This window comes from Salmo salar, chromosome ssa16, assembly GCF_905237065.1.
Source record: "Salmo salar chromosome ssa16, Ssal_v3.1, whole genome shotgun sequence".
Taxonomy (NCBI): Eukaryota; Metazoa; Chordata; class Actinopteri; order Salmoniformes; family Salmonidae; genus Salmo; species Salmo salar.
This window is the reverse complement of record NC_059457.1, coordinates 43,146,451-43,160,282: the sequence shown is the minus strand read 5'-3', so window position 1 is coordinate 43,160,282 and position 13,832 is coordinate 43,146,451. Positions and strand designations below refer to the sequence as shown.

The 13,832-nt window shown below is 40.6% G+C and overlaps 1 protein-coding gene across 1 annotated transcript; it reads left to right on the top strand.

Annotated features, from left to right (window-relative positions):
• Nucleotides 1-9,572: 9,572 nt before the first annotated feature.
• On the top strand, nt 9,573-11,266 carry LOC106573907 (transcription factor jun-D). The gene is made up of 2 exons (XM_014149358.2): nt 9,573-10,771; nt 10,808-11,266. Exon 1 carries the CDS (start codon nt 9,934-9,936, stop codon nt 10,747-10,749), a length of 816 nt encoding a protein of 271 aa, XP_014004833.1. The 5' UTR covers nt 9,573-9,933; the 3' UTR covers nt 10,750-10,771; nt 10,808-11,266.
• The last annotated feature ends 2,566 nt before the right edge of the window (nt 11,267-13,832 follow it).

Sequence of the window (13,832 nt, the reverse complement as noted above, 5' to 3'; positions counted from 1 at the left end):
CAGGGCTTGATGGCATACCGGTAGAGGTATATCAAGTATTTTTTGATATACTAAAAGCTCCATTGTTAGATTGTTTTAACTACTCCTATAGAAATGGTAGTCTGTCAGGTACTCAGCAGGAAGGTCTGATTTCTCTATTACTAAAACAAGACCCAGATGGCAAATACAAAGACCCAGTCTATCTAAAAAACTGGAGGCCCCTTACACTTCAATGTTGTGATGCAAAAATACTAGCAAAATGCGTAGCACTCAAAATTAAAAGGGTTTTACCAGGTATTGTTCATCCTGATCAGACAGGTTTTTTACATGGATGATACATTGGAGATAATATACGACAACTACTAGAAATAATAGAACATCATGAAACATATAAGAAGCCAGGAATGGTATTTATAGCGGATTTTGAAAAGGCATTTGACAAAGTAAGACTGGATTTTATTTATAAATGGCTGGATTTTTTCAATTTCAGTAATTCTGTTATAAAATGGGTAAAAATAATGTATAGCAACCCCAGGTGTAAAATAGTAAATAACGGCTACTTCTCAGAGAGTTTTGAATTGTCAAGAGGAGTTAAACAAGGGTGTCCGCTGTCACCATATCTATTCGTTATGGCCATCGAAATGCTAGCTATTAAAATCAGATCCAATAACAACATTAGAGGATTAGAAATCCAAGGCTTAAAAAAAAGTTGTCCATGTATGTCGATGACTTTATGTTTTATGTTAAGTCTGCAAGCTAGATCCCTGCAATGTCTCATTAAAGATCTAGATAACTTTTCTGTACTCTCTGGACTAAAACCTAATTATAACAAGTGTACAATATTACGTATTGGATCCTTAAAAAATACAATGTTTACATTACCCTGCAGCTTACCTATAAAATGGGCTGATGGTGAAGTAAACATACTTGGTATTCATATCACAAAAGATATAAATAAGCTCTCCACAATGAATTTCAATAGAAAACTTGTAAAAATAGACAAGATCCTGCAACCATGGAGAGGTAAATACCTGTCTATTTATAGAAAAATTGCCCTGATTAACTCCTTAGTCATATCTCAGTTTACTCACTTACTTATGGCGCTGCCTACTCCTGATGATTCGTTTTTCAAATCATATGAGCAAAAAATATTTTGCTTTATCTGGGACGCTAAACCAGACAAAATAAAACGAGCCTGTCTATATAATGAATATGAATTGGGTGGGTTGAGATGATTAAATATAAAGCACTAAACCTCTCTCTAAAAGCTTCACTCATTCAAAAGTTTTATTTGAACCCTAAATGGTTCTCAAGCTCATCCATTGTTTAAAAATTGCCTTTTTGCCTTTGTGCAGATTGCCATGTCTCATTTTCGATTAATTGAAAATGATACTTTTTTCAAAGTATCTGTCTTCTTCAAACAAGCATTGCAGAGCTGGATAAAATTTCAATTTCATCCCCCTGAAAAGATAGAACAAATATTACAACAAATATTATGGCTGAACTCAAATGTGCTGGTTGATAAAATACCTGTATTTATGGGAAAGATGTTTGAAAAGGGTATTTTGTTCTTAAATTATATTGTAAATTGTAATGGTAGAGTTATGTCCTTCATGGAGTTATCAGAATTCTACGGGAAGGTCTGCTCAATCCAAGAGTACAACCAATTGATTACAGCATTGCCCCAAAAATGAAGGAGGCGGGTGGCTGCGGGAGGAGGTAGGGAACTGGTCTGTCTGCCCAATATAAAGGATCAAAACTGGCAGAGGAATAAAAATAGCATAAATAGGAAAGTATACCAGTTTCATTTGAGGACCAGGATGTTGACAACTGTGCCATACAGATTGCAAAATAGTTGGGAAGAGATGTTTGATGTACCGATTCCAGGGTACAGGGTGTGTGAGTTGATATATAAAACAACGCAAGATTCAAGACTTTGTGCTTTTCAGCTAAAATTATTATATAGAATTCTTGCCACCAACAAAATGTTGAATTTTTGGGGCATAAAATCATCGAAGCTCTGCAGATTTTGTTGTGAGGATACAGAATCAATAGTCCATTTATTTTGGTATTGCCCTCAGGTAGCCTGTTTCTGGACTCAGGTCCAGGAATGGCTGAAAATGCATAGCATTGATCTAAAATTGACCCTACAAATAGTACCGTTAGGAGATCTGGAGAGAACAGGTCAGTCAATTACTAATATACTAATACTCTTAGTAAAAGTATTTATCTTCAACACGCAATCTGTAGATTCTATTCGATTAGATAGATTGAAATTGTACGTTAAACATCATAGCATAGTTGAAAGATATGTGTTGCGTAGAAACACGAAGTGGGTGGCCAGCAGAGATAGATGGGATGGGCTGAGGGAAGCTTAGGGTTGGTATGTGGAATTGGAGACAAGTGGGAGTGGAGTTGCTGTGTGAGAGAGAGAATGATGGTCAAAAGATAAAGGGGGGAAAAAGTCTAAATAAAACATAATAAAAGTGCATTTGAATGACACTAAGTGGCAGTGTTTTTACAACTAATGCCAGTTTGCCTGAGGCTGATGCCGTGCAGGTGTTTGTACACATGCATATACACACACTCTCATTCAAATAAACACATACAAGAACACACACATACATGTAATAGTGCCAGACATGCACACAACATGATTTCAGTTGTCCTTGATGTCCTTTGTTTTAAATCTATTATATTTAGTTTTATTTTTTTGGCATTGTTGTTTGCTGTTTTCTTCTGTCTTTTCCTTTTTTCTCTTTAGTTAATTCTCTTGGTTGTTGGTGCATTGGGGGGGGGGGGGACTGTGGTAGGGGTCTGGTTGAGGGACAGCTATTGGGGAACTGTGGGGGGATCTTGGAGGGTTCAGGTTTCACAAGACTGTGATCATGAAAAAGGAAACTATGACATATATTTTATATCACTATCATGCACACGCACCCTCACACATAAGGATGGCTCTGTTGCGGAAAGACTGATACATGTTTAATAGTGTCTTGATGCTGTATTGTTTGTCCTTCATGTTCTAATACTTTAATGTTACCCCTTCCTTGTATTTTTTGTAATAAATAATAAAAAAAATTAAAAAATTAAATAAAAAAAGCAAGAACATGTCGGGACTTTTATTTTGACATGAGGTAAGCAGAGAGGAACTGACCTCGCTAAGGAAATGGGCCTACAGCAGACCCACGTTTGGAAATTCTGTTTAATTATACGTTCCATTAATGTTTTTTTTAGTGTCAAATTCACTCCTGCATAAGGACCAAGCCTACAGCCTACAGACAAATGAAAATGTATTTAATAACTTCTGGCTTCCAGCGGACTATTCCGTTTTTTTGAAAGTTAATTCCCAGTCACGCTAGTGTGTAAATACTAGCATTGTTAAAAGCAGTTACCATGAAACCTTTTCAGGCTTTGAATCAAGTTAGAGTAGCTAGCTTGTCTATCATAGCTGGCATGCCTGCTGGCAAGGTTGGTAGACTTTAGAAAACCACAAAATAACTAAATATACTGAATGACTCACATTCCTTTCAATCTTTCATTTAAACAGAGATACAGAGAAGGATTTAGTTTATAAAAAATATTTAAAAAACAGTTCAGCTCAAGAGGTATGCTTAGATATGCAGCAAAATATACAGTTGAAGTTGGAAGTTTACATACACCTTAGCCAAATACATTTAAACACAGTTTTTCACAATTCCTGACATTTAATCCTAGTAAAAATTCCCCGTCTTAGGTCAGTTAGGATCACCACTATTTTAAGAATGTGAAATGTCAGAATAATAGTAGAGAGAATGATTTATTTCAGCTTTTATTTATTTCATCACATTCCCAGTGGGTCAGAAGTTTACATACACTCAATTAGTATTTGGTAGCATTGCCTTTAAATGATTTAACTTGGGTTAAACGTTTCGGGTAGCCTTGCACACACTTCCCATTATAAGTTGTGTGAATTTTTGCCCATTCCTCCTGACAGAGCTGGTGTAACTGAGTCAGGTTTATAGGCCTCCTTGCTCGCACATGCTTTTTCAGTTCTGCCCACAAATTTTCTATAAGATTGAGGTCAGGGCTTTGTGAGTGGCACTCCAATACCTTGACTTTGTTGTTCTTAAGCCATTTTGCCACAACTTTGGAAGTATGCTTGGGGTCATTGTCCATTTGGAAGACACATTTGCGACCAAGCTTTAATTTCCTGACTGATGTCTTTGAGATGTTGCATCAATATATCCACATAATTTCCCTTCCTCATGATGCCATCTATTTTGTGAAGTGCACCAGTCCCTCCTGCAGCAAAACACCCCCACAACATGATGCTGCCACCCTCATGCTTCACGGTTGGGATGGTGTTCTTCGGCTTGCAAGCCTCCCCTTTTTTCCTCCAAACATAACGATGGTCATTATGGCTAAACAGTTATATTTTTGTTTCATCAGACCAAAGTACGATCTTTGTCCCCATGTGCAGTTGCAAACCGTAGTCTTTTTATGGCAGTTTTATGACAGTGTGCCACGGTTGTTGTAAGAGGCGCAGCGTTTGTTGAGTTCCACATATTTATTTAAAGTGAAACTTCTTTACCCAAAACAATAAACAAGCAACACAATGTGACTACGTGGTGACTCAAGCACCAACACAAACAATATCCCACAAACACAAGTGGGAGAAATGGCTACCTAAATATGATCCCCAATTAGTGGCAACAATTACCAGCTGCCTCTAATTGGGAACCATACAAAACACCAACATAGAAATATTGAACTAGAACACCCCCTAGTCACGCCCTGGCCTACTACACCATAGAGAACCAAGGGTTGTTGACACGCACTTCAGGGTTAGTGCGAGGTGCTGGCACAGGACATACCAGACTGGGGAGGCGCACTGGAGGCCTGGTGCTTGGAGCCGGCACAAGTGGCACCGGACTGGTGACACGCACTTCAGGGCGAGTGCGGGGAGCTGGCACAGGACGTACCGGACTGGGAAGGCGCACTGGAGGCCTGGTGCGTGGAGCCGATACAGGTGGCACCAGACTGTTGACACGCACTTCAGGGAGGGTGCGGGGAGCTGGCACAGGACTCACCAGACTGCTGACAGGATATTCAGGTCAAATGTTATGCAGAACACACCTGCACAACATCTCTCTCATCTCTCTCTCTCCCAACTTCTCCATCGCCTCCCTGACGGTCTCTGGCTCTTCAGGAAGAGTGCGGAGAGCTGGCACAGATGGCACCGGACTGATGACCCGCTCTTCAGGGTGAGTGCGAGGAACCGGCACAGGACATACCGGACTGGGGAGGCGCACTGGTGGACTGGTGCATTGAGCCGACACAGATGGCACCGGACTGATGACACGCTCTTCAGCACGCCTGCACTGCTGCCTACTCCTCGCCAACATCATTCTCCGATATCCCTCCTCACATTGCTCTATCAACTCCCAGGCGGGCTCTGGCTCTCTCCTTAGGTCGACCGACCACTTCTCTATCGCCTCCCTGACGGTCTCTGGCTCTTCCCTCTGCTCAGCCGCCAGCTCCATGTGCCCCCCCCAACAAACAAAAAAATCTTGGGGTTTCTGTGGCCGCGGCCCCCGGCGTCATCGCTGTCCTTCCATGCTCGTTTGTGAATCCCGCCAAGGAAGGGTCTCGTGTCCTCCCATGACTTCCCCCCATGTCCAAAACTCATTTACCTCGTGCAGACGCTGCTTGGTCCTCTTTTGGTGGGATATTCTGTCACGGTTGTTGTAAGAGACGGACCAAGGCGCAGCATTTGTTGAGTTCCACATATTTATTTAAAGTGAAACTTCTTTAACCAAAACAATAAACAAGCAACACAACGTGACTACGTGGTGACACAAGCACCAACACAAACAATATCCCACAAACACAAGTGGGAGAAATGGCTACCTAAATATGATCCCCAATTAGAGGCAACGATTACCAGCTGCCTCTAATTGGGAACCATACAAAACACCAACATAGAAATATTGAACTAGAACATCCCCTAGTCACGCCCTGACCTACTACACCATAGAGAACCAAGGGCTCTCTATGGCCAGGGCGTGACACAGTGGCTTCTTCCTTGCTGAGTGGGCTTTCAGTTTATGTTGATATAGGACTCGTTTTACTGTGGATATAGATACTTTTGTACCTGTTTCCTCCAGCATCTTCACAAGGTCTTTTGCTGTTGTTCTGGGATTGATTTGCACTTTTCGCACCAAAGTACGTTCATATCTAGGAGACAGAACGCATCTCCTTCCTGAGCGGTATGACAGCTGCGTGGTCCCATGGTGTTTATACTTGCGTACTATTGTTTGTACAGATGAACGTGGTACCTTCAGGCATTTGGAAATTGCTCCCAAGGATGAACCAGACTTGTGGAGGTCTACAATTTTTTTCTCTTGGCTGATTTCTTTTGATTTTCCTATGATGTCAAGCAAAGAGGCATTGAGTTTGAAGGTAGGCCTTGAAATACATCCACAAGTACACCTCCAATTGACTCAAATTATGTCAATTAGCCTATTAGAAGCTTCTAAAGCCATTTCTGGAATTTTCCAAGCTGTTTAAAGGCACAGTCAACTTAGTGTATGTAAACTTCTGACCCACTGGAATTGTGATACAGTGAATTATAAGTTAAATAATCTGTCTGGTAACAATTGTTGGAAAAATTACTTGTGTCATGCACAAAGTAGATGTCCTAACCAACTTGCCAAAACTATAGTTTGTTAACAAGAGATTTGTGGAGTGGTTGAAAAACGAATTTTAATGACTCCAACCTAAGTCTATGTAAACTTCCGACTTCAACTGTCCATACTTTTGACATAGAATTAAGCATAATGAGCTGTTTCACGTGTTTGAAAAATGCGAAATTCTCACATTTATGGTCGGAGGACCTAGCCCCTCTCCGCACCACCCGCCAGCCATCCTCATATACTTTGTGCTCCCTCAGATTTTTGGGGTGCATGACGCCCCTCTTTACATCTCTCCTGTCTTCCTTTTGTACTCTTCTGTACATTGGTGATGTCATTCCTTCCTTGACAGTAACAAATATAAGATCTTGCCCTGTACATAATATACTTTCTCAGCAACTGATATAACCACCTTGTCGTATTCATTAAATTTATGACTTGTTGGGTTATTCACTGAAAATAGATCATCATTAGAGCATTCAGCCTTGAAATGATGTCATAAAACAATGTAAATGATCTGAATACATACAACTGCATGGCCTTTTTCGTCATGCCCCAAAACCTTGTATAGCAACAGCATGTGTATTATAGAATGAGCAGGCTACAACAGCCCTGATCACATTGCAACAAAAACATACTAGGAGATGTTACTGCATCTTTTTATCCTCAACTGAGTTTTTTTTCTCTCAGGACCACCTCCGCACGCTTTGCACTGTTGATTCAGCTCTTTCTAACATAAATATCTTGCCTGTTCAGTAAACAGTGTTCACCCCTCCCCCTTTTCACCCCTTACTTCCGCCACTGAGAGTTCCATCGCTGTTCTCTCTCTCTCTGACATCACAGACAGACGTGGTCCGCCCACTGAGCGGGTCCGCCCCCACGATGCCTTGCAGAGATGGGCCTACTTATGACGCACACACGCCTCCTCGGTATAACCCTTACCATGCCAGTATGAAGACTGGGGGAGCCGGATTAGGCTCAGTTTCAAAAATAGGATTAAAAGTGCATGCACTTCAATGTTTTGTTCTAGAAATTGAGCAGGTCCATTCACAGGAGACAAATCAGATTGTGTCTAATAACAGCAGTGGAAAATGATCTTCTATAACATCTGCGTGTAGAAACAATATGTTGATTTAGTATGGCCTTTGGGACAGGTATTTAAAGGAATAGTTCAAGATTTTGGCAATGAAGCGACTCCTCCAGAGTCAGATGAACTGGTGGATACCAGTTTTATGTCTCTGCGTCCAGTATGAAGGAAGTTAAATGTAGTTTCGCAAACTAATGCAAACTAGCATTAGCACAATGCCTAGACATCTACAGGAACAGTTTAGCATGCTGGGGAAGTAGACAGCCTTATTCTAAAATTTAATAAATCGTTTTTTCCCCTCATCAATCTACACACAATACCCCATAATGACAAAGCGAAAACAGGTTTTTAGAAATGTTTTGCACATTTATTAAAAATAAAAACAGAAATAGCTTATTTACATATGTATTGAGCAGGGTGCCTGTGGATCAGTTGTTGTGGGGGGTTAAGTGCCTTGCTAAAGGCCACAAAGGCAGGTAATGGCAGCAGGAACTGTATCTCCCCTTACAGTGACAACACAGATATACACCAGTGAGGCTGATTGAGGGTAATTTGATATCTGATGTTTCTGTAGTAGTAATGGGATTCTGGCAAATCAAGCACTTTACATGTGAGTGTGCCTTTCCTGTGTCAATCAGTTGTAGAGTGACCTTGAATCACTGAGAGTCATTTTATGTATGTTTTCATGAAACTAATTATAAAAACACATAAAAACCATACTCATTGTGACAGTTTAGCAGACAGCAACATATAGGAGCAATGTGGGTTAAGTACCTTGCTCAAGGACACATTGACAGATTTGTCACCCAGTCGGTTTGGGTTTGTTTACTTTTCAGTTACTGGCCCAACACTTTTTCTCCATTTGTTTTTTTCTTTATCTGACTTTCACCACACTATTTATTTAAATGTTGTATTTAAAAAAAAATATTAAAACATACAATCTACCTGCAGTGAAGATGCTTAACATTTACATTACATTGTTATCTAACAGACTCCCATCCAGAGCAACCCACAAAAGCAACCAGGGTCGACACCCTGCCCAAGAGCATGTCGACAGGTCTCTCACCAGGTCAAAACGGGGACCCGAACCAGTGATCTATTGGCCACTGGCCCAAGCTCCCAACCGCCAGGCCACTAACCCTCCAAGATCCCCTCACAGTTCCCCGAGGGCTGCCCCTCAACCATCTGAGACCCCTGCCAAAAAATCCTAATAACAATACTAAAAATATGTCTTGAATCTTGCATCGTTTCATATATCAACTCATACACCCTGTGCCATGGCATCGGTACACCAAAAATCTGTTCCCAGCTATTTTGCAATCTGTATGGCACAGCAGTCAACATCCTGGTCCTCAAATGAAACTGGTATACTTTCCTTTTTATGGTATTTTTATTCCTCCAACAGTATTGATCATTTATATTGGGCAGACAGACCAGTTTGCTACATTGTCACGCTGCCACATTTGAGTTCTACCATAATATTTGTTGTAATATTTGTTATATCTTTTCAGGGGGATGACATTGGAATTATAACCAGCTTTGCACCACACTTCTTAGATAAAGTCAAAAGAATGTGTCCCACTTAATAGTGCAAAAATATTTGTCTAACCGATCTAAATGACTTGTTTTACTGTACAAAATGCAAAAGAAATAGAATAGGGAAGAAAACAAGCACTGACCAACCCCCACGCCTCGATCCAAAGGTTTGCTATGACATCAAACCACAATGCACCGCACTGTTTGCAGTTTACCCGCCTTTTCCATGGTAATATGAATAGTACGTCCCCTTATTCAAATAAAATACTGGAAAAACGTCATTTCTGTCCAATCTGCGCGCTCTGAAGTGACACAATGGAACCTACGAGGATAGAAAAGATGGAGGCAGCGCGCGAGCGCACGCATAGAAACTTCTACCTTTCTAGCTGGAGGCTGGTCATCTATTGTTTCTTATTAATTGTTTCTTATTAAGGCAAAACAAAAAAAGGACATCATTAGTGAAGGAAAATGCGATCAATACACTGAACGTGGACAAGGGTAGGAAAACTTTAAACGCGGATTTGATTTGATTGTGCGCAAATTACGCATCGTTTCCTCTTCAACAACTGAGCTGTTATGGGAACCCCTCTTTCTGTTGTGAGGGTGTGCTGAATTTTTACAGCTGCCGTCATCTAAGATTTTGTATTTTTTTTAAATATGATGAAGGACATGAGTTTAAACCTGGCAAATTCCACAAATTTAAAGCCCAATCTCCGCGACACCGAGAGCATCCTCATCTCCTCGGACCTTGGCCTGCTGAAACTGGCCTCCCCGGAGCTAGAGAGACTCATCATTCAGTCCAACGGAATGGTCACAACAACACCGACCTCTCAGTTCCTCTACCCCAAGTCGGTAACCGACGAACAGGAGTTTGCAGAGGGATTCGTCAAGGCTCTCGAGGATTTACACAAACAGAACCAGCTGAACGGCGGAACGTGCGCTCAAACGAACAGTATGGACTTAAGCACCAACGTTGCTCCTGTCACCATACACCTGGACCTACCCGTCTATACGAACTTGAACAGTTATGGCAATGGGCCTTTGGGAACCACTGTCAATTACTCCACAGACGCTGTCCCCTTCCCACCACCTCCCTCTCATCATTTAGGCTCCACACAACAGCAAGCGCATTCCCGGCTGCAATCCTTGAAGGATGAGCCGCAGACAGTCCCTGACGTGCACAGCTTCGGCGACAGTCCGCCACTGTCGCCTATCAACATGGACACGCAGGAGCGCATTAAAGCTGAGAGGAAAAAGCTGCGGAATAGAATTGCTGCGTCCAAGTGTAGAAAGAGGAAACTGGAGAGGATATCCAGACTCGAGGACAAAGTTAAGAACCTAAAAACTCAAAACACTGACCTGGCCTCAACGGCAAATGTACTCCGGGAACAAGTGGCTCAGCTAAAACAAAAGGTTTTGAATCATGTGAACAGCGGATGCCAGTTATCACCACATCAAATTCAAGTGTACTAGTAGCAGGATGACATTTGTCAACCAGCATAAATAAGCTCATTAAACCTTTACTTGTTGGCTCTCAAATATTTCCACTATGTGCATGGAGCCAACGACGTTACAGACTGAAAGGACTTCACTAATGTACGTTTTTGTATACTGTTTACACATTATTTCTCATGGGTGTACTTTACATAGACAGTCCCAAGACTTGACCAAATCAGCATATCGTCATTGTATTACTATATCATAGCCTTATACTGAAAGTAAAAAGTATTTGCATGTTTATTGACAAACTCGAATGTTACCTAACAGGTTTGGGCACATGTCATTTCTTAGCATTTTAACGTTTACAAGCAAGCATTTATGAACAGATTACATGTACATTTTATATTCAATGTTCCACAATGTCTTATTTCAGTGTTTTCTTATATTAATGTGAAGCTGTCATCTTTTGTTGCACTGAATAGTTTATTTCACATTCCTATTTTTACTTGGATTCTGATATCAAATAAACTTTGCTTGATAATACAAGGCACATGTTTTACTCTCTGTTGTGTTCATTTCCTGATTCATTTTGATGCAACAACAACAGAGCAAGATGCTATACATAATGTCTTCACAGTAGATCTTTATACCAGTTGCGTTTGCACAATAGACTAAATGAATGGGTGGGGCACAGTAAGATATTGCTCAATACATATTTGGGAAATCCAATAAGTTAAAACTTGTGTCCAACCCAACATTAAAATCCAATGATGTACCTACATTTGTAGCTTATTCAAATCATATATGATTTGATATAAACATTTTTTTAGTACAACAGTTTGTTTATGGAGTTGCACAACACATACAGTACCAGTCAATAGTTTGGACACACCTACTCATTCCAGGGTTTTTCTTTATTTTGACTATTTTCTACATTGTAGAATAATAGTGAAGACATCAAAACTATGACATAACACATATGGAATCATGTAGTAACTAAAAAAGTGTTAACAAATCAAAATATATTTTATATTTGAGATTCTAGTAGCCACCCTTTGCCTTGATGACAGCTTTGCACACTTGGCATTCTCTCAACCAGCTTCATGAAGTAGTCACCTGGAATGCATTTCAATTTACAGGTGTGCCTTGTTAAAAAATAATTTGTGGAATTTATTTCCTTCTTAATGTGTTTGAGTCAATCAGTTGTGTTGTGACAAGGTAGGGGTGGTAGCCCTATTTGGTAAAAGACCAAGTCCATATTATGGCAAGAACAGCTCAAATAAGCAAAGAGAAATTACAGTCCATCATTACTTTAAGACATGAAGGTCAGTCAATTTGGAAAATGTCAAGAACTTTGAAAGTTTTTTCAAGTGCATTCGCAAAAACCATCAAGCGCTATGATGAAACTGGCGCTCATGAGGACCACCACAGGGAAGGAAGACCTAGAGTTACCTCTGCTGCAGAGGATAGATTTATTAGAGTTACCAGCCTCAGAAATTGCAGCCCAAATAAATGCTTCACAGAGTTCAAGTAACATCAACATCAACTGTTATCTCAACATCAACTGTTCAGAGGAGACAGCGTGAATCAGGCCTTCATGGTCGATTTGCTGCAAAGAAACCACTACTAAAGAACACCAATAAGAAGAAGAGACTTGCTTGGTCCAAGAAACAAGAGCAATGGACATTTTTATTTAACTAGGCACGTCAGTTAACAACAAATTCTTATTTAAAGTGACGGCCAAACCCGGACCAATTATGCACCGCCCTATGGGACTCCCAATCACGGCCGGTTGTCATACAGCCTGGAATTGAACCAGGGCCTGTAGTGATGCCTCTATCACTGAGATGCAGTGCCTTAGACCACTGCGCCACTCGACATTTAACCGGTGGAAATCTGTCCTTGGTCTCATGAGTCCAAATTTTAGATTTTTGGTTCCAACCGCTGTGTCTTTGTGAAACGCAGAGTAAGTGAAGGGATGATCTCCACATGTGTGGTTCCCACCGTGAAGCATGGAGGACGAGGTGTTATGGTGTTTTGCTGGTAACACTGATTTATTTTGAATTCAAGGCACACTTAACCAGCATGACTACCACAGCATTCATAGCGATACGCCATCCCATCTGGTTTGCGCTTAGTGGGACTATAATTTGTTTTTCAACAGGACAATGACCCTCCAGGCTGTGTAAGGGCTATTTGAACAAGGAGAGTGATGGAGTGCTGCATCAGATGACCTGGCCTCCACAATCACCTGATCTCAACCCAATCGAGATGGTCTGGGCTGAGTTGGACCGCAGAGTGAAGGAAAAGCAGCCAACAAGTGCTTAGCATATGTGTTGGAAAAGCATTCCAGGTGAAGCTGGTTGAGAGAATGGAAAGATTGTGCAAAGCTGTCATCAAGGCAAAGGTTGGCTACTTTAAAGAATCTAAAATATAAAAATATATTTTGATTTGTTTAACACTTTTTTGGTTACTACATGATTCCACATGTTATTTCATAGTTTTGATGTCTTCACTATTATTCTACAATGTAGAAATAGTAAAAATAAAGAAAAACCCTTCAATGAGTAGCTGTGTCCAAACTTTTGACTGGTTCTGTATGCCCATGGCACACTTTTCCACTAATTTATGTGAATTTTAAAAGTTGGCATTTTAGCCAACATTATTGGGTCTTTGCTGACTCAGTAGTGTAAAACGTTTGATAACATGCTTTGGTATTCTTATTCCTGGCATCCCGTCCGGAGAATGCATCCCATCGTGAAATTGTAGCATTTAGCGTCAACATATTGGATACAAATCTGTCCATTCATCACAGGAAGTCTGTTGACTGTGATGTCAGTCAGTAACATTTGTATCATCATGGTGTCTTGTGCCCTCTGCTGGTATAATATGATTGCATGAACTCTGAGTATAGGAATTCAACACAATTAATTGTATCAACACAATTGTTTGCTCTGATGTCTTAAGTTCAACTGAGTGCTGGCTATGCTGCCTTATCAGGCTATTTGGTAAGTCTACATATTATAATTAAGTCCAAAACATGAAAAACAAGACTACTTTTAGTTACTTTGTACAGTATAAAAGCGTTTGCATAGGACCAAGTTGTCGTAGCACAG

What these genes read in the sequence shown, in the direction of transcription:
- LOC106573907 (XM_014149358.2), top strand. Translation starts at nt 9,934, where the DNA reads ATGATGAAGGACATGAGTTTAAACCTGGCAAATTCCACAAATTTAAAG.